Genomic DNA, 26,525 nt, shown 5'->3' with positions numbered 1-26,525 from the left:
GTATAAATGATTGAATTGTCCCCTTTCGAGTCCACAATGAAGCTAAAATTTACCTTAGAACTTCTTAATACTTTAATGTGTTCGAATATGCCAAGACAAACAGACGCCTTCCGCTAGCTTGCGGAATGTGGTGTTGTAAACAATTTCACCATAAGGAAATCGATGAGAATTTGAAACGAAAGCAGGAATGAAAACCAATTTGTCGTCGTTACCTATGCAAGGCTAGCTTATTGTATCGATTTCCTAATCGAACACGGTTCTAGCAGCTGAAATGTGCGTGGAATTCCGCAGTTAACCACAGGGGGCCTAATTAGATTATGTCGTGACGTATTAAAATACCGATGTTGTGATTTTCACAAAGTTCAACCTGGTTTTACCATGCGGAAATGCAACTAATTTTTATATCCTCGAAAACGATACTATTTCCACTTATCATGAGCTTAATCTGAACCGATTCTGAGTCATACCGCATGGAGCAAATGATAACTGAAAATTTGCCAAGAAATGCGACTTTTGGGTTTTAAGATATTGGTAAATTTCAAAAGCGTTCCGTGAGGTCAATATGAAATGAAATGGTCCTGTTTCAGACTAAAACCATACCTCTATTCCACCTATACAAATTTATAAAATTGATAGGAGTTTGCCTTCTTTTGCACTTTTCATGAGCAAAGTTCATTTGCCTCTACTCGGGGCACTGATTTCCGCCATTTTACGGCTACCAACGCTCGTTTCAGTTTTCGTGAGTTTTCTAGGATAAAGAGGGAAGTCTGGGCAAAAAAAAACCTTACCACGCTTCTATCTTTACTATAAGGTGTCTCTGGGCAAAATATGAAGGTTTTCAATTTTCCAAACATGTGCCACATTTTTCGATTTTCACTCGGTCAATTCACAAAGTCGCTTTTAAGGTGTTTATGTACAGTTTCCTTAGAGACCATCCTCTTGACAATAAAGAAAATATCCCTACTTCGAATCCGGTGTGGAACGCCTCAAACTGAGTTTATTACCGTAACTTGTAAACCTTGAGTTTGTAACGTAACTTTTTCCTAGCTGCCTTTATTTTTAGTTCTTAGCCGTCCTCTGCAAAACTAGAACGTGAAATCAGCTTGGTCTTAAAAAAGAAACCCAGATCAAACGCTGCTCACAGACGTCATGGGGAGGTTGAGCTGTGGCACCTTAAGAGACGATAAACGCATACAGCCATTCGCGAAATTCCAGCTAATTTTCAATCAAAGTACTCTTTCTGAGTTGCCGTTTGTACAAAACACATTTATTAGGCCCTTATTTTTGCACGTAAAACCCATGTTTTCCTCCCGCACAATTATAAAAAGCTCTGTTTTTTATTTTAATTATTATTCTTTTATTTTTACGTGAAACCATTAGCTATACTGATAACACTTTCATCAAGATCTGATCTCAAGATTGTGCCGTCCTTGTCTTCCGATGCAGATTGAAACTGAGTCAATATGTAGCAGAGTTATATATGATTTTTTAGTTAAGTTCGAAATGTTTTCCGCAGTGTAAACCCTTAAAAACTATCAGTCAAAGAGCAATTGGTTGGTAGCGCTGTAGCCATTTTGTATTTTCAACGTTTCTGAGTTACATTTGTCATTAGGTAGTATATTATTCAAACAGTTACATGTTATTCACTTCCTTAACAAGTTAAAACGATATGTATAACAATTTAAGAATTGAGTGGACAAATGAATGTAAACATTTTAGCGCACTACTTTGCAGAGACGAAGGTTTACCACACAACACAGGCGTCAAACATCTGTACAGCGCTTTATCTAGGCACACATTCAAAGCATGAACACTTGTCGTCCTGTTAGCCTCTCAATGTTCAAATTCTCTTTGGTATCTTAAAAAATCTTGAAATGCCCTCTGATTAATTCTCAAGAATCATGAATAAATGAGAACACAGAAGAAAATTTTCATTTTGTTAAGGTTCCTTACTGTAAAAACGGGTAGCTGTCTTAGCTTTAGGGAAAAAAACCTGTCACCTAAAAATTTACCTGTAACTTTGACATTTTTTATCAAACAACTAAGTAGATAGGTGGATAAATATAATGAAATGTTTTCCAAAGACCTAGCCAAAGTAAGCAACGTTCAAACGCAATATCATGTAATATTTTGTTGTCTATACTTAGTACTGTGCTACGTGATCCAGCTTGCATATGGTAAATACTCCAATTTAAGCAATTTTACAGCACGTGAGTTATGAGTCTAGAGCGTTTGATCACTGAACAACACAGTTCACGGCTCTTCAACTGTGACATTGCCATGAGTAAGATTTTTAAATGCAGACCATTTAAGAACAGAACCATGAGGTATGCTACAACTTGTGTACTGGGCGGCAATGTCGCTTTCGGACAGAACTTTATCCCAAATGTTGACACCTGCCAATCGACCGTGAAGAGTTTGCTTAGGGTTATAACCTCCAGCAACAGAGTCTTGCTCTTGTCCAAGCACCATTGCGCCGCCAGATTTAACGATAGCGTTCTTGCTGTTGGTATTCGTTTTCTCTTCTATAACTTTGCCATCTCTATAGAGTTTTGCTACTCCTTGACTGTTTTCCCAGGTGAGACACAAGTGTTTCCAGGTATCATTGTAGAGATTTCTCGCCTCAAACCTGAAAAAAAAGGAAATAAAGGAAAACAGATAAGCACAACAGTTTAAAATATATTTAATCATTCAGGATCCGCCTTCCTTTTTGTTTGTTACTAAGTCAGTCAATAAAGAGTCATTCAGTCTGTCAGGCAGTTAGTAAGTCTATAGAAATTTGTAAAAGGCCTGTCACTCAGTCAGTCTGTCACCTAGTCAATCTGTCTCTCAGTCAGTCAGTCAGTCAGTCTGTCAGCCAGTCTGTTCTGTCTGCTCGTCAGTCCGTCATATCCTTTAGTCAGTCTGTCACAGACAGTCAAGTTGTCAGCCAGTCAGTCAGGTTGTCAGCCAGTATGTTCTGTCTGCTAGTCAGTCCGTCATATCCTTTAGTCAGTCTGTCACAGACAGTCAAGTTGTCAGTCAGTCAGTCTGTCTGTCAGCCAGTATGTTCTGTCTGCTCGTCAGTCCGTCATATCCTTTAGTCAGTCTGTCACAGACAGTCAAGTTGTCAGCCAGTCAGTCAGGTTGTCAGCCAGTATGTTCTGTCTGCTAGTCAGTCCGTCATATCCGTCAGTCAGTCTGTCACAGACAGTCAAGTTGTCAGCCAGTCAGTCAGTCTGTCAGCCAGTATGTTCTGTCTGCTAGTCAGTCCGTCATATCCGTCAGTCAGTCTGTCACACAGTCAGTCAAGTTGTCAGCCAGTCAGTCAGGTTGTCAGCCAAAACGTCTGTCAGCCAGTTAGTCGGTCAGCTAGTCGTTTTTCAGTCAGACAGTTTGTCAATCAGCAAGATAGTATGTCGCCCATTCAATCAGTCTGTCTAGCAGCCAGTCAGCCAGTTAATCTGTCTGCTTGTATGTGTAAATTCCTTTCTTCTCCTTCATGCGTTCGTGTCTAACAAGAAGATCATAGTATGTCCTGTATTATGAGTTATCGTGGCTCCAATAAGAAATACCTCAACCCAGTTTTCAAAAATCCATGAAGCATTACCAGAATATATGACCATCAACTGTCACAGCCAGGGTTGGAATAAATTCGACCAAAATGCTATTTTTTTCTTGTTGAATGGCATAGCTCATGACAAACTGATCCCCTTGGTCTGCAACTAGATTGATAAAAAAACACACTGACAGCTGGCTGAGATCTGAGGCTATGGCTGGATTCTTCATGGCATAATTTTCTGTAGAACGCGGCTCCGGAAACACCATGAGGTACTCTACAACAGAGTAAATAAACTTCAGAAACCTCAAGACAATTGTTTGAGAAATTGCGCATTTTTTAAATGTTTTTGCTTCTTTAGAAGTATCCAGTTTTTGTTTAAATTTTCCTTCGTTTTTCGCATGTGCCGCACGCCTATCGGGGACGATAGTCCAACAGTGTTCAGTCTTAAGCAACATAGAATAAGACACGCATAGGATAAGGATCTCGCCTTTGGTTAAGTTCTGAACGACCTGCGGCTTAATCTAGGGCATAGTTTGCCCTTGTTTTCTTTGCAAGATAACTGGTTCACGCTTCGCCCTAATCAACTATTTAAGGCCATAATCTAAATATAAAGTAAAGAATACGAAGAATCGTTGCATCGATGTCCTTGTTAGTGAGTAGGGTGAGGAAGGAAATACGCAAAGTCATCAATCACTTGTAAATAAAATCTCAGAAGATGGACGCATGTTTTAAGGTGACTAGTACCAGTTTTCATCTTTTTTATGGTTTGTAACTTTGAAAAAATACAAGAAAAAGACTGACCAAGGCCATTTGAACACTTTTACGGGGTTGAATTACATAATCACTGGTCATCCAAAAATAGGTGTCATTTCGTCAACAGCAGTTTCCATGACAACGTTTCCAAAGGATTATCCAGACACATTTTTCAGCTTATGGCTCAAATAGCACGGTGGGAACGCCAACTGCTGCATTACAATATGAAGAAACCTTTATGCTTTCTTTGTTTTGACTGTCTTCTGCCACTTTTTGCGACTACATCGCCGTCATTACCCAAAAATTACGAACTTTGTAAGATCATTCTAAGCAATTCTCTTCATGCGCGGGATAAGAAACGAGCAGTCCCGAGCGGGTAAGGTGGGCCCATCTTACCCGCTCGGGTAGAAATCAGAACACAGGATTTGCTTCATGTTGCCCACGGACGCTGCCAGCGATATGATAACTCGTGTTACAACACCTCACAAAATGTATTAGCGATGTCTTACAAGTTAGCTATAGCAGCTTTTCTAATCGTGACATCGGTATGCAAGTCGACGTATGCAGTTAAAATATTGCACCTTTCTGTTCCTTTCCTAAATCTGGTTCTCTTATCGCATAAGTGTATTTTTCCTAATATAAGTTCTGCTCGCGCTAGGCTCTTCCCGACAAGGTCTTTGCTCTCTACTTCCCAGATTACACCCATGAATCTCTTCTGCGTTTTCCTTTGTTTGAGAAATTTTCTCCAATTTTCGCCTAATCAAACAATAACCTGTGGTTTCTAATAATGAATATCAATAATTTCCATGATCCGAGTAATAAAAAAATGCAAACTTCACAACGAAACCGATTAGTTTTGTCTGTTCATAGCAATCAAGTTTCGTTGCGTTCTTGAGAAAGTTCGATCACTACCTGCTTGTTTGCAAGTGTTTTCCGTCTTTTTTAAAGCGTCGTGACACGGCAAGGTTAAGAAGTGAAAGAACTTTGAAGCACTACACTACCCTGGGACTCACTCATGATGTCTTGCGAGTTTGACTTCACGGTTTCATTTAAGCTTTCTTTCAAATCAAATAAAGGAAATCTTCGCCTCTCACCAAAACATCGTTTTGAAATGCTGTTAGATGTTACATGTACTGATTTATTCGCTATGATAAACAAAAAAGGTATTGCAAATAACCGTTTTATCCCTAGCCTCGTTTCCATGTTGACCAATAATTTTTCAAATAAACAAGTACCTAAAAAATTGGGAAATCTACACTTTCAAGATAGCTTTCAAATGAATTTGTAAAGTCTTTCGCATAACCTTTCATCAGATAGCACTCACCTAAGTGGTACGGAGAACCTCTCTGGCCCATGGACTAGTTGCGAGTTTAGCAATTTCCACGCGCTTTGTCACGCATTTAAAAATCCGGATTTAATACGATCGACTGCCGCTGACTATCGAGTGTGTTCGCGCGAGTATCTACGATCTGTTTACAGACGTTTACTGCTCACAAAACCAACTAATAGCCGTCAAAGACAGCCTCCCGGGCTCATCTTTAAGCATTTATTCACAAACTCTGGTTAAATCATATTATTTTCCTTCGAGGTTTGGAGTCTGTTCCTTCTTCAGGCAGATTTTGCTTTTACTATCACTCTTTGGCTTTCTCGAGATCTCGTGTAGATTAGATTTTTGGTTTAGATGCGAAGCAACCTTTATGTCGCCGAGAATCGTCTTGTTTATCTTTGTTTCTGTCTCCTGCATACGCAGTGGCTGTTGAATACATCAAATACACGCTGGTAGACAAACTTCTTACAAAATAAGACAAAAGTAGCGTAAACCGTAAAAAGCCTCGTACCGCCATATTTGTTATGAATTTTAGACCTGCCTCCCACGCGAGGAAACTGGTACTAGCCACCTTAACCTATCCACCTAGCCTCGTTAGAGTTTCCGTGCGTGTGTATGTGTGTGTTTGTGAGTGAATACTCACCTTTATTACTTAACCGCGACTCTTACTTTGCTCTCTAATAGTTCCCTGAGCAAAACATGAGCACATAGCATAGCTTATCGACAGCCTAAGCGTGTATATATGTGTGATTGCAAGCTTCTCTGCGTGCATATGCTGCGTGCGTGAACGTATGCAAGTCCGTGCATGCGCACGTTTGTGTCTGTGCTTGCCTTTGTTACTACTCTTAATTTAATCGCCATAACGGGTTTTGCTTTAAACTGCCTACGCCTTAATTTTTTCGAGCGCCCGCCCACCAGCTTCATTGGTAAGAAGGCGGTTCAACGGAGTTTTCAAACAAGCTAAAACAAATGGAAATACGGCAAGCTGTTACCAAACACTATTCATGCTGCATGTTAAATTCTATTTTAGTAGTTCTTGTTCTCTCAGGTGCAGTCCGTCAACAAAGCGGTTAACCGTCAGCGCAAGTGCGACCGTTGTATTGCTTGAGTAGCGTGTTTTCAATTTCAAAACCAATTTGTCGGGCAGAAGATCTAGAAATCCAAAGAATTGTAACTTTTTTGATAAAACTAAGAAAAAAATTGGTGAATTAACAGGAAACCCATGATTAACCAAGTTTTTGTTCGAGAATTATCGCGTTTTCCTCTTCTCTTCTTTTGTTTCTTTTTACAGATTTCTTTAATAGCTTCAGCTTTTCCACATATTCTGTGTGCCAGTGATTGTTTGTCAGGCTTTCCTTCAGGCTTTGCGTGGGAAATTGGCACGCAATTTGACATTGACGACTCGACGTTGACAATTTGACATTGATAATTTGACATTGACTTATGATCGCTGTGCTGGCTCTGTCGGCAGAGGCAAATTCAGTTTCATCTGAGTGGTAGGTCTATGGTTTTCTATATCACGAATATATCAAAGCGTTCAAAAAAACAACTTACACTTCCCTCTTCGCAATCGAACGAATTTCATACATGTGTTCACTAAATGATTACAGTTTGAAGTAGTGGACGTTGTATGGCAATCACCATTGATATGGGGAAATTTTGTTGAAGAGGTTTATGGGTCGATCTCGTAAAATCTTCAATGGATTTTTTCTTAGCTTCTGGATTTTGGTTTTTGGGCCATATCCTCGCACTTGAGCGAATATCAGCAAATTACAGCCAGCCGTTTCAAAATTGCTCTTAATATTTCAGTTTTAAGGTGAAATTAGGTGTTGAACGGGGTCTAAATCAAGTTTTATAGAATATATCACAGCAATGTTTCATTTGACGAATTTTAAACGTGTTCTGAGCCATTGTGCTAATATTTCAAACCAGGAGATAACTTCTATTTCGCCATGGTAGGTAAATTACAAACTTCTTAGTATATCTATTCGTTCTAAGCGCCCCCGTGGGAAATAAGAAACGAATCCTGTGTTCCTTAATTTGGAGCTGACCTGGGTGAAATTTTGGAACAATAACTCACCTATATTACACCGCTGTTTTCCTTCTGGTCCTGATGAACAACTGCAGCCATTGTTAACTGATATGAAATGGATAGAGAAAAGAAATAATAATAGAAAAGATTACACTTTTAAAAACAAGTCAGTGTGTAGTCAAATGACGACTAGTGATGGCTCAGCAGGAATCAGATAGGCCACAAACGTACGCTGGTATAACATTATTTTTGAAAATATTGCTCTAGAAACTAAAAGTTTTAAATTACCTCTTTCGCAGTGTCTTCCTGTATATGCTTCCGTACAGCGACACTTGTAACTGTTTGTCCGATACAGAGGTACACAGGTCCCTTTGTTCTGACAGGGCGTCATCGAGCATGGAGACTAAGATCGAGAAAATCAAGTACTCACTTCCTTGATAAAAACCAGTGGTAGTAGTAGTACTTTATTAAGACACATTTCACCAGTGAGCCTGGGGTTCATTTAAATGTCAGCGTGTATGGTAAAACTATACTGTAAAATTTGAATATGTTATCTATTCGATAAAAATACAAAAACTAGACTAGAAGATTTAAAAACTAGACTTTACAAATTTAATATGTTAACTACTCGATACAAAGATTACAGCAACAATTGGTCTCGGTAGTCAGGTTAACATAGATCAGTAAATTTTTAGACTTCTAAGAGAGGACGCTCTTATAATTCAGGTAGGTTGTTCCATAAACATGAAGTTATGTAACGATAAGATTTCTACAAATACTTTGATTTAAAAGTAGGCTCATTTAGCTTACAATAACCTCTTAAGTCATAATTGCTAGAACGCAATGAGAACAATTCCTTGATGTAGTTTGGCCCTGTATTAAATGAAGATTTGTAAAAAAGGATTAGGGCTTGGATGTATCTGCGATGTTTCAGGGACTTGATGTTTACTATCTTAAGTATATCGCCAAATGGAGTTGACTTGAGCAGATTCATCAGTGTTCTGAAAGCAAACTGATTGGTAAATTCTAGCTTGTTAGAAAGTCCAGGTGAAAGTCCCACTAAACCAGGTTACAAACTTTGATGACGGGTTGATAAAATGACTTAAAAATGGCTTGCGACGAACACAAAAGTAAACTGAGAAAAAGCCACAGAGAGACGTATTTTAACGTATAACAACAACAAACATATGAAACATATGTTCAATATAACTTGTTCACACGACTTCGACTGCCGGTTTCGGTCATCATCTAGATAAAATTTTAAAAAATGTGATGATAAAGATAAAACGATAGAAAAAGAGTTTTACCGTAATACTGTAGTGATACCAAGAATGGTTGGTAATGAACTTGTCTGAATGGGTGTAACGATCCGATGGAAGCAGTTCACATAGCAGATTTTCGATGTTATCAGCCAAATCTGCCAGGTTGAAGGACAAACATGGATCCTCATAGAGACATTTAAAAGCACACTCTAAGGAGTGTTGGACCAGTTCTTTCCCAACATATGTAATGTTCAAATAGGAGCCTTCGTGAGCAAGAAAATTGGCGAAAGCAACCTCATTATGTGGTGATTGTCCTGTGTTTGATAAAGAAATGAAGGTAACCGATCAAAATAGTTTTGCTTATACTTATTTATGAGATAGATAGCAATAAAAAAGGGAGTATTACTGCGACGGAAGAGAGATTATACCTTTTGAGGTCTGCAAAGAGCTCGCTAATACAATCAGAGCAAGGAAACAGGAAGATAACAAGAAAATTTCCATCTTATTCTTGTAGCTCACAGAGAAATCATTTTCGTGCTGATACACGGTTTGCAAACATCTGCTTCAGTTAATATTACAATTTCTCTTCATCCATAATTAATTTGTTTTTCCGTTTAATTTAGGTGTTTGACTACATTTTTTTTCTAGAAATGATTTTTTTTTGTTGAGAGAGAGGGCGTAACACTTTGTGGCGATAGCCAAAGATTTGTGTTTTGAAGACTTCTGTTAGAACCTAAAAAAAAGACAGATAAAGTAAAATTTTACAGCGGTCTAATGCGATAAAAAAAGCGTATATGTCGTTACAAAAATTTTCCGTGCAGGGAATTACCGTTTTGGGCAACAAGATGCGTGACCAGGTGAATGATCTTTGTTAAAATCTTGCCGCATGGGTGAAGTTTGTCTTCCTTTATAAATGTTTTTCTCTGACGTCACAAGGTTATTTATCTTTCTTGTTAGTTTCTATGCTTTACATAAATTAGGGAGAAAATTAAAAGAATGACAAAGAAGAGCTTCAGAGATTAAAATCAACTTGTTTGAATTCTGCTTCAAAGGAAAGTTTTAAGCAATGTTAATTAATGTGTGTTAATGCCGGTTATATTAAGTCTTCTTTTGTACTTATATAGGTTTACTTCTTGCAAGCAGCATGCGGTGTGTTTTCGTTATTATTATTTTATTTTATGCTAGCTCGGTCGAAAAGCGCTCTATCTTGAGTCTAAGGATTTGCAATATGCAAACATAGATGAAAAGATTCTTCATTCTGATTGACTTAGATAAATACAGTTTTCAGGTAACACAATGTATCACTTTACCGCTTCTTGCAACCTCTTAAAATACTTCAAATACTTAAGATGTTTATATACAGTTACCTTGGAGACCATTCCTTTGACAATAAAGAAAAGATTCCTACTTTGAATCCAGTGTGGAACGGATTAAATTGAGTTTATTGCCATAACTTGTAAGCCGTGAGTTTGTAACGTAAGTTTTACCCAGCTCTCTTCATTTTTAGTCGGAATTTGAACATTTTGGCAGCTTGAAGAAATTGATAAAATGTTTAAGAAACTGCTGTTTTGATTGAATGCGGTTGTTCAGACCAAGCTTAAGCGCACAAAAATATTATCTGGGTTTGAATGACTTGTAGGGACCTTAAACACGAAGGCGCGCTATAAAAGGAGCCTTAGGTCCCACTGGACCATTTGTCAATCAACCGTCGTGTGATGTAGAACTCTTAGAGTCAAGTCAGCTTGAGCTACAGCTACTCCAAAGCAGTAAACAGCGAGCGCATTCCTCAAAATTGTTTTATGTCTTCATCACAATACAGAATTTTTGAGATTTGTTTTTCCTTTCTCCAATGGAAACTGTCTTTATTTGTGGCGGTAAATTGAGATCGAAGTCGGTGGTTCGCACGTTACCTCCTGCCACCATGCTGGTGGAAGTAAACAATAGATATCTCATTAGCTCCTTTTGTTCGTCTACCAGCATTTAAATTTGACCCGCACACGTCAACGGTGAGTGAAAAAGGAGCCTAGGTCTTCCCAGGGAAGACTTCCTTATATAGCGCGCTTTCGTGTTTAAGGAAGTTACGACGGCGACTGTAAAGTGCGTTTTCAAAAGTTGTACAGCTCTTAGCCGGCGTTTACAAAACTACAACGTGAAATCAAGCTCGGTCTTAGAGCATAAGCCCCAGCAGAAAACTATTTAAGTTCCTTCTGGAATCAAACGCTGCTCACAAACGTCATGCAGATGTTGAGGTGTGGTAACGTAGGAGACGACAAACACATACAGCCGTTCGCGAAATTCTAGCTAAGCTTTAATCGAATTCCAATCCTCTTCTTCGTTGCCATTTGAACGAAAGACTCTTATTAGGTCCTTACTTTTGCATGTAAAACCCATGTTTTCCCTTAGCACAATTATAAACAGCTCTGTTTTTCTGTTTTTTTTTTTTTTTTTTTTTTTTTTTTTTTTCTTTTTACGTGAGGCCATTAGTTATACTGAAAAGACTTGCATCAAGTTCTAATCTCAAGGTTGTGCAGTCCTTGTATGTTGCAGTTTGAAATTAAGTCAATGTTTTGTGGAAATGGTAAATTGGTCAGAAGTTCTTTTCAGACTAGTGACCAACCAGGCACTTTTTAATGCGCTCTTGCACGATGCAAAACGTGTCCTTTCATTCACAACACTGAGAAAATATCGGGACCCAAACGATCCATTAAGATCACCGATCACTTCACGTGCACCTCTGCCAATGTAATCCATTGCATAACTTGCACTTATTGCAAAAAGATTTACATCGGCGAAATAGGCAGAAGACTAGGTGACCGATTCCGAGAACACCTTTGCGACGGGGAGAGGAATGACAAGGACACATCGAAACCAGTCGCTAGACATTTTAATTTACCCAATCATTCTAAGCAACATATGGCAATCTGCGATCTTTCCTTACACTTAGGTAGCATGGAAAGCCGCAAAACTCTTCAACAAAGGCTCATCTTTCAAACCGGCAGTCTAAATCCCACAGGTATCAACGAACGCTTTTCATTCCACTAAATAAATTTATTCGTGTTTTTCTCGTTGCCATGTTCCCACCAACCACGTAGCTCCATTTTCTGCCTTTAAAAGCACACACAACCCATAGTTCCTTTATTCGCTCCGAATAACCGTAACGGTTGCCAATTTACCATTTCAACTTTGTTGATATATTCAAATTATTTCGTTACCCCCACCGACGCAGCACCAAACAGTTTCTTTAGAAACTATCAGCCTTTATTCAATGTGTAGTGGAGTTATATATAATTTTTAGATAAGCTCGAAATGTTACCTGCCTTTTAAACCCTAAAAAAAATTACTGGTCAAAAAGTAATTGTTTCCTTGCGTTGAAGCCATTTTGTAAGTATTTTAACGTTTCAGACTTACATTCGTCATTAGCTCTATTTCACTCAAACAGTTACCAGTTATTCAATTCCTTAACAAGTTAGAACGATATGTATAACAATTTGAGAATTGATTGGACAAAATGAAAGTAAACGTTTAGACACGCCACTTCGTAGGGACGAAGGCTTACCACGAAAGACCGGCGTCAAACTTCAGTACACCGGTTTATCTAAGCGCAAATGTTCAAAACATGAACACTTGTCCTGTCAGCCTCTCAATGCTCAAAATTTTCTTTTTGGATCTTTCAAAGTCTTGAAATGCTCTCTGATTTTATTCTCAAGAATCATGAATAAAGGAGAACAGGGAAGAAAATTTTCGTTTTGTTTAGGTTCTTTGCTGTAAAAACGGGTAGCTGTCTTTGCTTTAAGGCAAAAACTTGTCACCTAAAAATTTACCCGTAACCTTAACATCTTTTATCAAAAAACTGAGTAGATAGGTGAATAAATGTAACGAAGTGTTTTCCGAAGACCAAGCCAAAGTAAGCAACGTTTAATGCAATATCAAGTAATATTTTGTTGTCTATATTTGGTACTGAGCCCCGTGATCCAGACATGCATATAGTAAATACTCTAATTTAAGGAGTTTCACATCGTGTGAGTTATGAATCTAGAGTGTTTGATCATTGAACAACACAGTTCACGGCTCCTCCAACTGTGACATCGCCGCGAGTAAGATTTTTGAATGCAGACCAGTTAAGAACCAGAACCATTAATTATACTACAACTTGTGTACTGGGCGGCAATTTCACTTTCGGACAGAACTTTATCCCAGATGTTGACACTTGCCAATCGGCCGTGGAGAGTTTGACGAAGATTAAAATGTCCACCAACGGAGTCCTGCTCTTGTCCAAGCACAAGAGAGCCGCCAGATTTAATGGTAATGTTCTTTGTGTCAGTATTCGTTTTCTGTTCTATAAACTTGCCATCTTTATAGAGTTTTGTTACTCCTTGAATGTTTTCCCAGGTGAGACACACGTGTTTCCAGGCATCATTGTAAAGATTTTGCGCATTAAAACTGAAATAATATATATAAAAAAAGTCAAACGGATAAGCAAAACAGTTTGAAATATATTTGATTGTTCAAGATCCTCTTTTTTCATTCGTTGTTACTAAGTCAGTACACAAACAGTCAGAAAATTCAGGCTTTAAGTCTCTATTTTTATGTTTTTTCGTCTTTTTTAAAGCGTCGTGACACACCAAGGTTAAGGAGTGAAAGAACTTTGAAGCACTACGCTACCCTAGGACTCACCCATGATGTCTTGCGAGTTTGACTTCACGGTTTCATTTAAGTTTTCTTCCAAATCAAATAAAAAAATCTTGGCCTCTAATCAAAACATTGTTTTGAAATGCTGTTAAATGTTACATGTACTGATTTATTCGCTATGATAAACAAAAAAGGTATTGCAAATAACCATTCTCTAACCAGCCTCGTTTCCATATTGACCAATAATTTTTCAAATAAACGAGTACGTAAAAAGGGGAAAGTACGTAAAAAATTGGGAAAGCTACACTTTCACGATAGCTTTCAAATGAATTTGTAAAGTCTTTCACATCACCTTTCATCAGATAGCACTCACCTGAGTGGTACGGAGAACCTCTCTGGACCATGGACTAGTTGCGAGTTTAGCAATTTCCACGCGCGTTGTCACGCATTTAAAACATCCGGGTTTAATAACATCGACTACCGCTGACTATCGAGTGTGTTCGCGCGAGTATCTACGATCTGATGTTTACAGCTTAGAAAATCATTCAATAGCCGTCAAAGACAGCCTCCCGGGCTCATCTTTAAGCATTTATTCACAAACTCTGGTTATCTCATATTATTTTCCTTAGAGTTTTACAGTCTGTTCCTTCTTCAGGCAGATTTTTCTTTTTGCATCACTTTTTGGCTGTAGCGAGATCTCCTATCGATTAGATTTTTGGTTTAGATGCGAAGCAACCTTTATGTCAACGAGAATCGTCTTCTTTATCTTCGTTTCTGTCTCCTGCATACGCAATGGCTGTTGAATACATCAAATACACGCTGGTAGGCAAACTTCTTACAAAATAAGACAAAAGTAGCGTAAACTTTGCTCTGTAAAAGTTCCCCGAGCAAAACATGAGCATATCGCATAGCTTATCGACATAACTTATCGACAAAGCGTGTTTATGTGCGTGTGTGCGAGCTTCTGTGCGTGCATATGCTACGTGCGTGTACGTACGCAAGTGCGGGCATGCGCACGTTTATGTCTGTGCTTGCCTTTGTTACTACTCTTAATTTAATCGCCATGAAGGGTTTTGCTTTAAACTGCCTACGCCTTAATGTTTTCGAGCGCCCGCCCATCAGCTTCATTGGTAAGAAGGCGGTTCAACGGAGTTTGCAAACAAGCTAAAACAAATGGAAATACGGCAAACTGTTACCAAACACTATTCATACTGCATGATAAATTTTATTTTAGTAGTTCTTGTTCTCTCAGATGCAGTCCGTCAACAAAGCGGTTAATCGTCTGCGCAAGTGGATAATAGAAAAATTCCATCTTTTTCTTGTAGCTCACAGAGAAATCATTTTCGTACTGATACACGGTTTCCAAACATCTGCTTCAGTTAATTCTAATGTTTTTCTCTGGCGTCACAAGGTTATTAATCTTTCATTTTAGTTTCTTTGCTTTACATTTACATGCCGGTTATAACCGGCATTAACACACATTAATTAACATTTAGAAATGTTAACTTTTTAGAAATGTCGCCCTGAAATCAGCTCGTTTGAATTCTGCTTCCAAGGAAAGTTTCAAGAAATGTTCATTAATGTGTGTTAGTGCCGGTTATAACCGGCATGTAAATGTAAAGCAAAGAAACTAAAATGAAAGATTAATAACCTTGTGACGCCAGAGAAAAACATTTATGAAGGCAGACAAACTTCACGTCTGCCAAGATTTTGACAAAGACCACTCACCTGGTTACATATCTCGTTGCCAAAAACGGTAATTCCCTGCACGGAAAATTTTTGTAACGACATATACGATTTATTTATCGCATTAGACCGCTGTAAAATTTTAATTTATCTGTCTTTTTTTTAGGTTCTAACAGAAGTCTTCAAAACACAAATCTTTGGCTATCGCCACAAAGTGTTGCGCCCTCTCTCCCTCAACAAAAATAATCATTTCTGAAAAAAAAAGGAACGTTGTCAAACACCTAAAAGGAAAAACAAATAAATTATGGAGGGAGAGAAATTGTAATTGTAATCTCTGAAGCTCTTCTCTGCCATTCTTTTAATTTTCTCCCTAATTTATGTAAAGCAAAGAAACTAAAAAGAAAGATTAATAACCTTGTGACGCCAGAGAAAAACATTTATGAAGGAAGACAAACTTCACGTCTGCCAAGATTTTGACGAAGACCACTCACCTGGTTACATATCTCGTTGCCAAAAACGGTAATTCCCTGCACGGAAAATTTTTGTAACGACATATACGATTTATTTATCGCATTAGACCGCTGTAAAATTTTAATTTATCTGTCTTTTTTTTAGGTTCTAACAGAAGTCTTCAAAACACAAATCTTTGGCTATCGCCACAAAGTGTTGCGCCCTCTCTCCCTCAACAAAAATAATCATTTCTGAAAAAAAAAGGAACGTTGTCAAACACCTAAAAGGAAAAACAAATAAATTATGGAGGGAGAGAAATTGTAATTGTAATCTCTGAAGCTCTTCTCTGCCATTCTTTTAATTTTCTCCCTAATTTATGTAAAGCAAAGAAACTAAAAAGAAAGATTAATAACCTTGTGACGCCAGAGAAAAACATAAGAGTTAACTGAAGCAGATGTTTGGAAACCGTGTATCAGCATGAAAATGATTTCTCTGTGAGCTAGAAGTATAAGATGGAATTTTTCTATTTATCTTCCTGTTTCCTTGCTCTGATTGTATCAGCGAGCTCTTTGCAGACCTCAAAAGGTATAATCCCTCTTCCGTCGCAGTAATACCCGCGTGTTTTTTGTTATCTATCTCATAAATAAGTCTTGGCAAAACTACTTTGATCGGTTATCTTCATTTCTTTATCAAACACAGGACAATCACCACATAATGGGGTTGCTTTCGCCAATTTTCTTGCTCACAAAGGCTCCTATTTGAACATTACATATGTTGGGAAAGAACTGGTCCAACACTCCTTAGAGTGCGCATTTAAATGTCTCTATGAGGATCCATGTTTGTCCTTCAACCTGGCAGATTTGGCTGATAACATCGAAAATCTGCTATGTGAACTGCTTCCATCGGATCGTTATACCCATTCAGACAAGTTCATCATCAACCATTCTTGGTATCACTACAGTATTACGGTAAAACTCTTTTTCTATCGTTTTATCTTTATCATCACATTTTAAAATTTTATCCTGATGATTACTGAAGCCGGCAGTCAAAGTCGTTTGAATAAGTTACATTCAACTGTTAACTGAACGCTAAAATACGTCTCTCTGTGGCTTTTTCTTTACTTTTGTGTTAGTCGCAAGCCATTTTTAAGTCATTTTATCAACCCGTCATCAAATTTTGTAACCTGGTTTAGTGGGACTTTCACCTGGACTTCTAACAAGCTAGAATTTACCAATCAGTTTGTTATCAGAACACTGATGAATCTGCTCAAGTCAACTCCATTTGACGATCTACTTAAGATAGTAAACATGAAGTCCCTGGAACATCGCAGATAGATGCAAGCCCTAATCCTTCTTTATAAATCTTGATTTAATACGGGGCCAAACTACATAAAGGAATTGTTCTCATTGCGTTCTAGCAATTATGACCTAAGAGGTTATTGTAAGCTAAATCAGACTACTTTTAAATCAAACTACTTGTAGAAATCTTATCGTTACATAACTTCATGTTTATGGAACAACCTACCTGACAATATAAGAAGAGCGTCCTCTCGATCTTAGAAGTTTAAAAATTTACTGAACAATGTTAACCTGACTACCAAGGCCAACTGTTGCTGTAATTTTTCTATCGAGTAGTTAACATATTAAATCTGTATAGTCTGGTTTTTGTATTTTTATCGAATAGATAACATATTCAAATTTTACATTTTCATTTTACCATACACGTCGACATTTAAATGAGCCCCAGGTTCACTGGTGAAATGTGTCTAAATAAAGTACTACTGCTACTACTACTGGTTTTTATCAACGAATTGAGTACTTGATTTTCTCGATCTTAGTCTCCATGCTCGATGACGCCCTGTCAGAACAAAGGGACCTGTGTACCTCTGTATCGGACAAACAGTTACAAGTGTCGCTGTACGGCAGCATATACAGGAAGACACTGCGAAAGAGGTAATCTAAAACTTTTAGTTTCTAGAGAAATATTTTCAAAAATAATGTTATACCAGCGTACGTTTGTGGCCTATCTGATTCCTGCTGAGCCATCACTAGACGTCATTTGACTACACACTGACTTGTTTTTAAAAGTAATTTTTTCTATTATTATTTCTTTTCTCTATCCATTTCATATCAGTTAACAATGACTGCAGGTGTTCATCAGGACCAGAAGGAAAACAGCGGTGTAATATAGGTGAGTTATTGTTCCAAAATTTCACCCAGGTCAGCTCCAAATTAAGGAACACAGGATTCGCTTCTTATTTCCCACGGGCGCGCTTAGAACGAGTAAATAGAATAAGAAGTTTGTAATTTACCTACCATGGCGAAATAGAAGTTATCTCCTGGTTTGAAATATTAGCACAATGGCTCAGAACACGTTTAAAATTCATCAAATGAAACATTGTTGTGATATATTCAATAAAACTTGATTAAGATCTCGTTCAACACCTAATTTCACCTAAAAACTGAAATATTAAGAGTAATTTTGAAACGGCTGGCTGTAATTTGCTGATATTCGCTGAAGTGCGAGGATATGGCCCAAAGACCAAAATCCTGAAGCTAAGAAAAAATCCGTTGAAGATTTTACGAGATCGACCATAAACCTCTTCAACGGAATTTCTCCATATCGATAGTGATTGCCATACAACGCCGACTTCTTCAAACTGTAATCATTTAGTGAACACATGTGTGAAATTTGTTCGACTGGGAAGAGGGAAGTGTGAGTTGTTTTTTTGAACGCTTTGAATATAATCGTGATATAGAAAACCATAGACCTACCACTCAGATGAAACTGAATTTGCCTCTGCCGACAGAGCCAGCACAGCAATCACAAGTTAATGTCAAATCATCAATGTCAAATTGTCAACCTCGACTCGTCGACGTCAAATTGCGTGCCAATTTCCCACGCAAAAGCCTGAAGGAAAGCATAGCAAACAATCACTGGCACACAAAATATGTGGAAAAGCTGAAGATATTAAAGAAATCTGTTAAAAGAAAAGAAAAAAGGGAAGAGGAAAACACGATAATTCTCGAACACAAACTTGGTTAATCATGGGTTTCCTGTTAATTCACCAGTTTTTCGTTTAGCTTTATCAAAAAAGTTACAGTTCTTTGGATTTTTAGATCTTCTGCCTACTCAAGCAATACAACGGTCGCACTTGCGCAGACGATTAACCGCTTTGTTGACGGACTACACCTGAGAGAACAAGAACTACTAAAATGGAATTTAACATGCAGCATGAATAGTGTTTGGTAACAGTTTGCCGTATTTCCATTTGTTTTAGCTTGTTTGCAAACTCCGTTGAACCGCCTTATTACCAATGAAGCTGGTGGGCGGGCGCTCGAAAAAATTAGGGCGTAGGCAGTTTAAAGGAAAACCCTTTATGGCGATTAAATTAAGAGTAGTAACAAAGGCAAGCACAGACACAAACGTACGCATGCACGCACTTGCATACGTACACGCACGCAGCATATCCACGCACAGAAGCTCGCGCACACGCATATACACACGCTTAGGCTGTCGATAAGCTATGCGATGTGCTCATGTTTTGCTCAGGGAACTATTAGAGAGCAAAGTAAGAGTCGCGGTTAAGTAATAAAGGTGAGTATTCACCCACAAACATACACACACACACACGCAGGCAAACTCTAAGAAGGCTAGGTGGATAGGTTAAGGTGGCTCGTACCGGTTTTCGTCTTTTTGATGGTTTGTAACTTTGAAAGAATAAAACAGAAAGACTGACCAAGGCCAGTTGAACACTTTTACGGGGTTGAATTATATAATCATTGGTTATCCAAAAATAGGTGTCATTTCGCCACTAGCAGTTTCCATGGCAACGCATTCATAGGCTTACTCAGACGCATTTTTTAGCTTGTGGCTTAAATAATTCGAAAACTAACCCGATTACCCCATGATTTTTTTCAGTGATTGCATTTGGCACTTGAAAAGGAAAATGCACAAAGATTTTTAAAAAATTATACGGAGCGGAATTTCAGAAAATGTAGAAAAAAGGCAATTTTCAGACATCGCAAATTTCCTTCCGTAGAATTTTTTTGTTTCTTTTTCTGATGATTCCTTTCGACGTTATTATCATATTGGAACAATAAAAAGAAGGGGGTCACCGGACTTGTTTTCATGCAATAGCTTTCGTGAGTTTAGCAATTTCCGCGCGCGCTCTCGCGCATTTTAAAATCTGGATTCTATAAGATCGACATTTGCTCATGATCTCTTATAGCTACCGCTGACAACTGCGTGTGCTCGCGCGCGCCTACGATCTCCTGTTTACAGACGTTTACTGCTAATTAAGAAAATCATTAAACAGCTGTCAAAGATAGCCTCCCGGGCTCATCTTAACAATCCTACACACGACTTCTGGCTATATCATATTATTTTCCTTTAAGTTTCAAAGCCTTCTTCCACTTCAGGTAGATTATCCTTCACTTGAGTTCTTCTTTCTTCGCCGTCGCAAGATTTCATATCGGTTGAATATTTCTTTTAAATGTGAAGTAAAGCAACCTTTACTTCTCCAAAAATCGTCTTTATCTTAGTTTCTATCTCCTGCATTCACAGTAGCCAGCCACTCAACACATCAAATACAAGCCCTTTTTATTCAAAGATGAGCCCGGGAGGCTGTCTTTGACGGCTATTGAATGGTTTTCTGAGCAATAAACGTCTGTAAACATCAGATCGTAGATACTCGCGCGAACACACTCGATAGTCAGCGGTAGTCGATGTTATAAAACCCGGATTTTTAAATGCGTGACAACGCGCGTAGAAATCGCTAAACTCGCAACTAGTCCATGGGCCAGAGAGGTTCTCCGTACCACTCAGGTGAGTGCTATCTGATGAAAGTTATGTGAAAGACTTTACAAATTCATTTGAAAGCTATCGTGAAAGTGTAGATTTCCCAATTTTTTACCTACTCGTTTATTTGAAAAATTATTGGTCAACATGGAAACGAGGCTGGGTATAAAACGGTTATTTGCAATACCTTTTTTGTTTATCATAGCTAATAAATCAGTACATGTAACATTTAACAGCATTTCAAAACAATGTAACTTCTTAACCTTGCTGTGTCACGACGCTTTAAAAAAGACGAAAAAACATAAAAATAGAGACTTAAAGCATGAATTTTCAATGCTCATCAGCGGAAATACTTGCAAACAAGCAGGTGGTGATCGAACTTTCTCAAGATCGCAACAGAACTTGATTGCTATGAACAGATAGAACTAATCGGTTCCGTTGTGCAATTTGTATTTTTTCTTACTCGGATCATGGAAATTATTGAAAATCATTATTAGAAATCACAGGTTATTGTTTGATTAGGCGAAGATTGGAGAAAATTTCTCAAACAAAGGAAAACGCAGAAGAGATTCATGGGTGTAATCTGGGAAGTAGAGAGCAAAGACCTTGTCGGGAAGAGCCTAGCGCGAACAGAACTTATATGAGGAAAAAATAATACACTTACGCGATAAGAGAACCAGATTTAGGAAAGGAACAAAAAGATGCAATATTTTAAATGCATACGTGGACTTGCGTACCGATGTCACGATTAGAAAAGCTGCTATAGCTAACTTATAAGACAACGCTAATACATTTTGTGAGGTGTTGTAACACGAGTTATCATATCGCTGGCAGCGCCCGTGGGCAACATGAAGCAAATCCTGTGTTCTGATTTCTACCCGAGCGGGCAAGATGGGCCCACCTTACCCGCTCGGGATTGCTCGTTTCTTATCCCGCGCATGAAGAGAATTGCTTGGAATGATATTACAAAGTTCGTAATTTTTGGGTAATGTCGGCGATGTAGTCGCAAAAAGTGGCAGAAGACAGTCAAAACAAAGAAAACATGAAGGTTTCTTCATATTGTAATGCAACAGTTGGCTTTCTTTCCCACCGTGCTATTTGAGCCATAAGCTGAAAAATGTGTCTGAATAATCCTTCGGAAATGTTGCTATGGAAACTGCTGTTGACGAAATGACACCTATTTTTGAATGACCAGTGATTATATAACTCAACTCCGCAAAAGTGTTCAAGTGGCCTTGGTGAGTCTTTTTCTTGTATTCTTTCAAAGTTACAAACCGTAAAAAAGATGAAAACTGGTACTAGTCACCTTAAAACATGCGTCCATCTTTTGAGATTCTATTTACAAGTGAGTGATGACTTTGCGTATTTCCTTCGTCACCCTACGCACTAACAAAGACATCGATGCAATGATTTTTCGTATTCTTTACTTTATATTTAGATTATGGCCTTAAATCAAACTTGTTGCAGACCAAGGGGTTCGACATGTTAATTTGCGTAATATAAATATTAAATTATTATTATTATTATTATTATTATTATTATTATTAAATAGTTGATTAGGGTGAGGTGTGAACCAGTTATCTTGCAAAGAAAGCAGGGGAAAACTATGCCCTTGATTAAGCCGCAGGTCGTTCAGAACTTAACAACAAGGCGAGATCCTTGTCCTATGCGTGTCTTATTCTATGTTGCTTACCGCTGAACACTGTTGGACTATCGTCCCCGATAGGCGTGCGGCACATGCGAAAAACGAAGGAAGATTTAAACAAAAACTGGATACTTCTAAAGAAGCAAAAACATTTAAAAAATGCGCAATTTCTCAAACAATTGTCTTGAAGTTTCTGAAGTTTATTTCCTCTGTTGTAGAGTACCTCATGGTGTTTCCGGAGCCGCGTTCTACAGAAAATTATGCCATGAAGAATCCAGCGATAGCCTCAGATCTCAGCCAGCTGTCAGTGTGTTTTTTTATCAAACTTGTTGCAGACCAAGGGGGTCAGTTTGTCATTAGCTATGCCATTCAACAAGAAGACAATAGCATTGCCGTCGAAATTAATGCAACACTGGCTCTGGTAGTTGACCGTAATACATTCTGGTAATGCTTAATGGATTTTTGAAAACTGGGTTGAGGTATTTCTTATTGGAGCCACGATAACTCATAATACAGGACATACCATGATCTCCTTTTTAGACACGAACGCTTGAAGGAAAAGAAAGGAATTTAAACATACAAGCAGACAGATTAACTGGCTGACTGGCTACATGACAGACTGATTGAATGGGCGACAGACTATCTTGCTGATTGACAAACTGTCTGACTGAAAAACGACTAGCTGACCGACTAACTGGCAGACAGACTTATTGGCTGACAAACTGACTGACTGGCTGACAACTTGACTGAATGTGTGACAGACTGACTGACAGATATGACGGACTGACTAGCAGACAGAACAGACTTGCTGACAGACTGACTGACTGACTTACTGACTGACAGACAGATTGATTGACAGACTGACTGACTGACTGACTGACTGACAGACTGACTGACTGACAGACTGACTGACTGACTCACTGACTGACAGACAGATTGACTGACTGTTTGACTGACAGACTAACTGACTGACTGACTGAAAGACTGATTGACTGACTGACTGACTGACTAACTGACTGACTGACAGACAGACTGACTGACTGACTGACTGAAAGACAGATTGACTAGGTGACAGACTGACTGACTGACTGACTGACTGAGTGACTGAGTGACTGAAGGACTGATTGACTGACTCCCGGTTAGCTCAATTGGTTAGAGCGCCGGATTGTGTTGTACGGGAGGTCGAGGGTTCGAGCCCCGGCCGGACCGATACTCATGGTCTTAAAATAAGTGAGGAGAATTTGCTACCTTTCCATAATCAAGAAATGGATAGATATTCTAGACTTCTCGGATAAGGACGAATAAACCGTAGGTCCGGTCTCCTGCAGGGTTAGGGGTAGGAGACGTTAATTTCCCACGCACGAGATTACTGTGTTGTGGATGTCCTCCCCTTGGATGGGATGGGTGGGAATTGGGCCTGAAAAGCCCCCATGGGGAGTAGTCAACTAACGTATGCATGTATGTACTGACTGACAGACAGATTGGCTGTAAGACTGACTGACTAACTAACTGACTGACTGACTGAAAGACTGACTGACAGACTGACAGACTGACTGACTGACTGATTGACAGACTGACTGACTGACTGACAGACAGATTGACTAGGTGACAGACTGACTGACTGACAGGTTTTTTTAAATATTACTATAGACTGACTAACTGACTGACAGACTGGATGACTCTTCATTGACTGACTTAGTAACAAACAAAAAGAAGGCGGATCTTGAATGTTTAAATATATTTTAAACTGTTGTGCTTATATTTTTTCCTTTTTTTTTTTCAGGTTTGAGGCAAGAAATCTTTACAATGATATCTGGCAACACTTGTGTGTCACCTGGGAAAACAGTCAAGGAGTAGCAAAACTCTATAGAGATGGCAAAGTTATAGAACAGAAAACGAATACCAACAGCAAGAACGCTATCGTTAAATCTGGCGGCGCTCTAGTGCTTGGACAAGAGCAAGACTCTGTTGCCGGAGGTTATGACCCTAAGCAAACTCTTCACGGCCGATTGGCAGGTGTCAACATTTGGGATAAAGTTCTGTCCGAAAGCGACATTGCCGCCCAGTACATAAATTGCAGCATACCTCATGGTTCTGTTCTGAAATGGTCTGCATTCAAAAATCTTACTCATGGCAATGTCACAGTTGAAGAGCCGTGAACTGTGTTGTTCAGTGATCAAACGCTCTAGAGTCATAACTTACGTGCTGTAAAATTGCTTAAATTAGAGTATTTACTATATGCAGGCTGGATCACGTGGCACATTACTAAGTATAGACAACAAAATATTACATGATATTGCGTTTAAACGTTGCTTACTTTGGCTAGGTCTTTGGAAAACTTTTCATTATATTTATTCACCTATCTACTTAGTTGTTTGATAAACTACGTCAAAGTTACAGGTAAATTTTTAGGTGACAGGTTTTTTCCCTAAAGCTAAGACAGCTACCCGTTTTTACAGTAAGGAACCTTAACAAAATGAAAATTTTCTTCTCTGTTCTCATTGATTCTTGAGAATTAATCAGAGGGCATTTCAAGATTTTTTAAGATCCCAAAGAGAATTTGAACATTGAGAGGCCAACAGGACAAGTGTTCATGCTTTGAATGTGTGCCTAGATAAAGCGCTGTACCGATGTTTGACGCCGGTGTTGTGTGGTAAACCTTCGTCTCTGCAAAGTAGCGCGCTAAAATGTTGACATTCATTTGTCCACTCAATTCTCAAATTATTATATATATCGTTTTAACTTGTTAAGGAAGTGAATAACATGTAACTGTTTGAATAATATACTACCTAATGACAAATGTAACTCAGAAACGTTGAAAATACAAAATGCATGGGTACAACGTTACCAACCAATTGCTCTTTGACTGATAGTTTTTAAGGGTTTACACTGCAGAAAACATTTCGAACTTAACTAAAAAATAATATATAACTCTGCTACATATTGACTTAGTTTCAAACTGCATCGGAAGACAAGGACGGCACAATCTTGAGATTAGATCTTGATGAAAGTCTTATCAGTATAGTTAATGGTTTCACGTAAAAATAAAAGAATAATAATAAAAATAAAAAACAGAGCTTTTTATAATTGCGCGGGAGGTATACATGGGTTTCACGTGCAAACATAAGGGCCTAATAAATGTGTTTTGTACAAACAGCAACTCAGAAAGAGGACTTCGATTGAAAATTAGCTAGAATTTCGCGAATGGCTGTATGTGTTTATCGTCTCTTACGGTGCCACAGCTCAACCTCCGCATGACGTCTGTGAGCAGCGTTTGATCGGGGTTTCTGTTTTAAGACCAAGCTGATTTCATGTTGTAGTATTGCAGAGGACGGCTAAGAACTGTACTACACTTGAAAACAAACTTTACCGTCGCCGTCGTAGCTTGCTTAAGGTCCCTACAATTCATTCAAGCCCAAAGGATGTTTTTGTGCACTTGGTCTAAACAACAAGCATTCAATCAAAACAGCAGTTCTTAAACGCTGCCAAAATGTTCAAAGCCCGACTAAAAATGAAGGCAGCTAGGAAAAAGTTACGTTATAAACTGAAAGTTACAAACTCAAGTTACGGTAATACACTCAATTTAATCCTTTCCACACTGGATTCGAAGTAGGAATATAAATTTTCTTTATTGTCAAGAGGATGGTCTCCAAGGAAACTGTACATAAACACCTTAAAGCGACTTTCTGAATTGACCGAGTGAAAATCGAGAAATGTAGCACATGTTTAAAGATTTGAAAACCTTCATATTTTGCCCAGAGACACCTTATAGTAACGATAGAAACATGGTAAGGTTTTCTTTCTCCAGACTTTCCTCTTTATTGAAGAAAATTCAGGAAAACGGAAACAAGCGTAGGTAGCCGTAAAATGGCGGAAATCAGTGCCCCGAGTAGAGGCAAATAAACTTTGCTCATGAAAAGCGCAAAAGAAGGCAAGCTCCTATCAATTTATAAATTTGTATAGGAGGAATAGAGGTATGATTTTAGTCTAAAACAGGACCATTTCATCTCATATTGCCCTCACGGAACGCTTTTGAAAATCACCAATATTTTAAAACTCAAATGTCGCATTTCTTGGCAAATTTTCAATTATCATTTGCCCCATGCGGTATAGCTCAGAATCAGTTCAGATTAAGCTCATGATAAGTGGAAATAGTGTCGTTTTCGAGGATATAAAAATTAGTTGCATTTCCGCATGGAAAAACCAGGTTGAACTTTGTGGAAATCACAACATCGGTATTTAAAACGTCACGACATAATCTAATTTGTATCCCTGTGGTTAACTGCGGAATTCCACGCACATTTCAGCTGTTAGCACCGTGTTCGATTAGGATATTAATACAATAAGCTAGCCTTGCATAGGTAACGACGACAGATTGGTTTTCATTCCTGCTTTCGTTT

General features: G+C 38.4%; 2 protein-coding genes across 2 annotated transcripts; one reads left to right on the top strand and one right to left on the bottom strand.

Annotated features, from left to right (window-relative positions):
• Nucleotides 1-1,425: 1,425 nt before the first annotated feature.
• LOC148736259 (C-reactive protein-like) lies at nt 1,426-7,734 on the bottom strand. The gene is made up of 3 exons (XM_088754705.1): nt 7,702-7,734; nt 3,590-3,815; nt 1,426-2,629 (listed from the first exon to the last, which is right to left on the bottom strand). Exons 2-3 carry the CDS (start codon nt 3,805-3,807, stop codon nt 2,254-2,256), a joined length of 594 nt encoding a protein of 197 aa, XP_088610831.1. The 5' UTR covers nt 3,808-3,815; nt 7,702-7,734; the 3' UTR covers nt 1,426-2,253.
• An 8,343-nt stretch (nt 7,735-16,077) lies between these two features.
• LOC148736258 (C-reactive protein-like) lies at nt 16,078-25,290 on the top strand. The gene is made up of 6 exons (XM_088752000.1): nt 16,078-16,265; nt 16,380-16,648; nt 17,518-17,632; nt 17,814-17,870; nt 22,344-22,569; nt 23,909-25,290. The coding sequence occupies exons 1-6, from the start codon at nt 16,193-16,195 to the stop codon at nt 24,282-24,284; spliced, it is 1,116 nt and encodes a 371-aa protein (XP_088608126.1). The 5' UTR covers nt 16,078-16,192; the 3' UTR covers nt 24,285-25,290.
• Nucleotides 25,291-26,525: the final 1,235 nt, after the last annotated feature.

Source organism: Stylophora pistillata, chromosome 3 (genome assembly GCF_964205215.1).
Source record: "Stylophora pistillata chromosome 3, jaStyPist1.2, whole genome shotgun sequence".
In the NCBI taxonomy this organism is placed as follows: domain Eukaryota; kingdom Metazoa; phylum Cnidaria; class Anthozoa; order Scleractinia; family Pocilloporidae; genus Stylophora; species Stylophora pistillata.
This window is presented reverse-complemented; position numbering and strand designations above follow the sequence as displayed.

Excerpts from the sequence above, each read along its gene's own strand:
- LOC148736259 (XM_088754705.1), bottom strand. The coding sequence starts at position 3,807 with ATGGTGTTTCCGGAGCCGCGTTCTACAGAAAATTATGCCATGAAGAAT. Across the intron at positions 2,630-3,589 it reads GTTGATGGTCATATATTCTG|GTTTGAGGCGAGAAATCTCT; the intron begins GTAATGCTTCAT and ends CTTTTTTTTCAG.
- LOC148736258 (XM_088752000.1), top strand. The coding sequence starts at position 16,193 with ATGGAATTTTTCTATTTATCTTCCTGTTTCCTTGCTCTGATTGTATCA. Across the intron at positions 17,633-17,813 it reads AGGAAGACACTGCGAAAGAG|TTAACAATGACTGCAGGTGT; the intron begins GTAATCTAAAAC and ends ATTTCATATCAG. Across the intron at positions 17,871-22,343 it reads AAAACAGCGGTGTAATATAG|AGTACCTCATGGTGTTTCCG; the intron begins GTGAGTTATTGT and ends CCTCTGTTGTAG.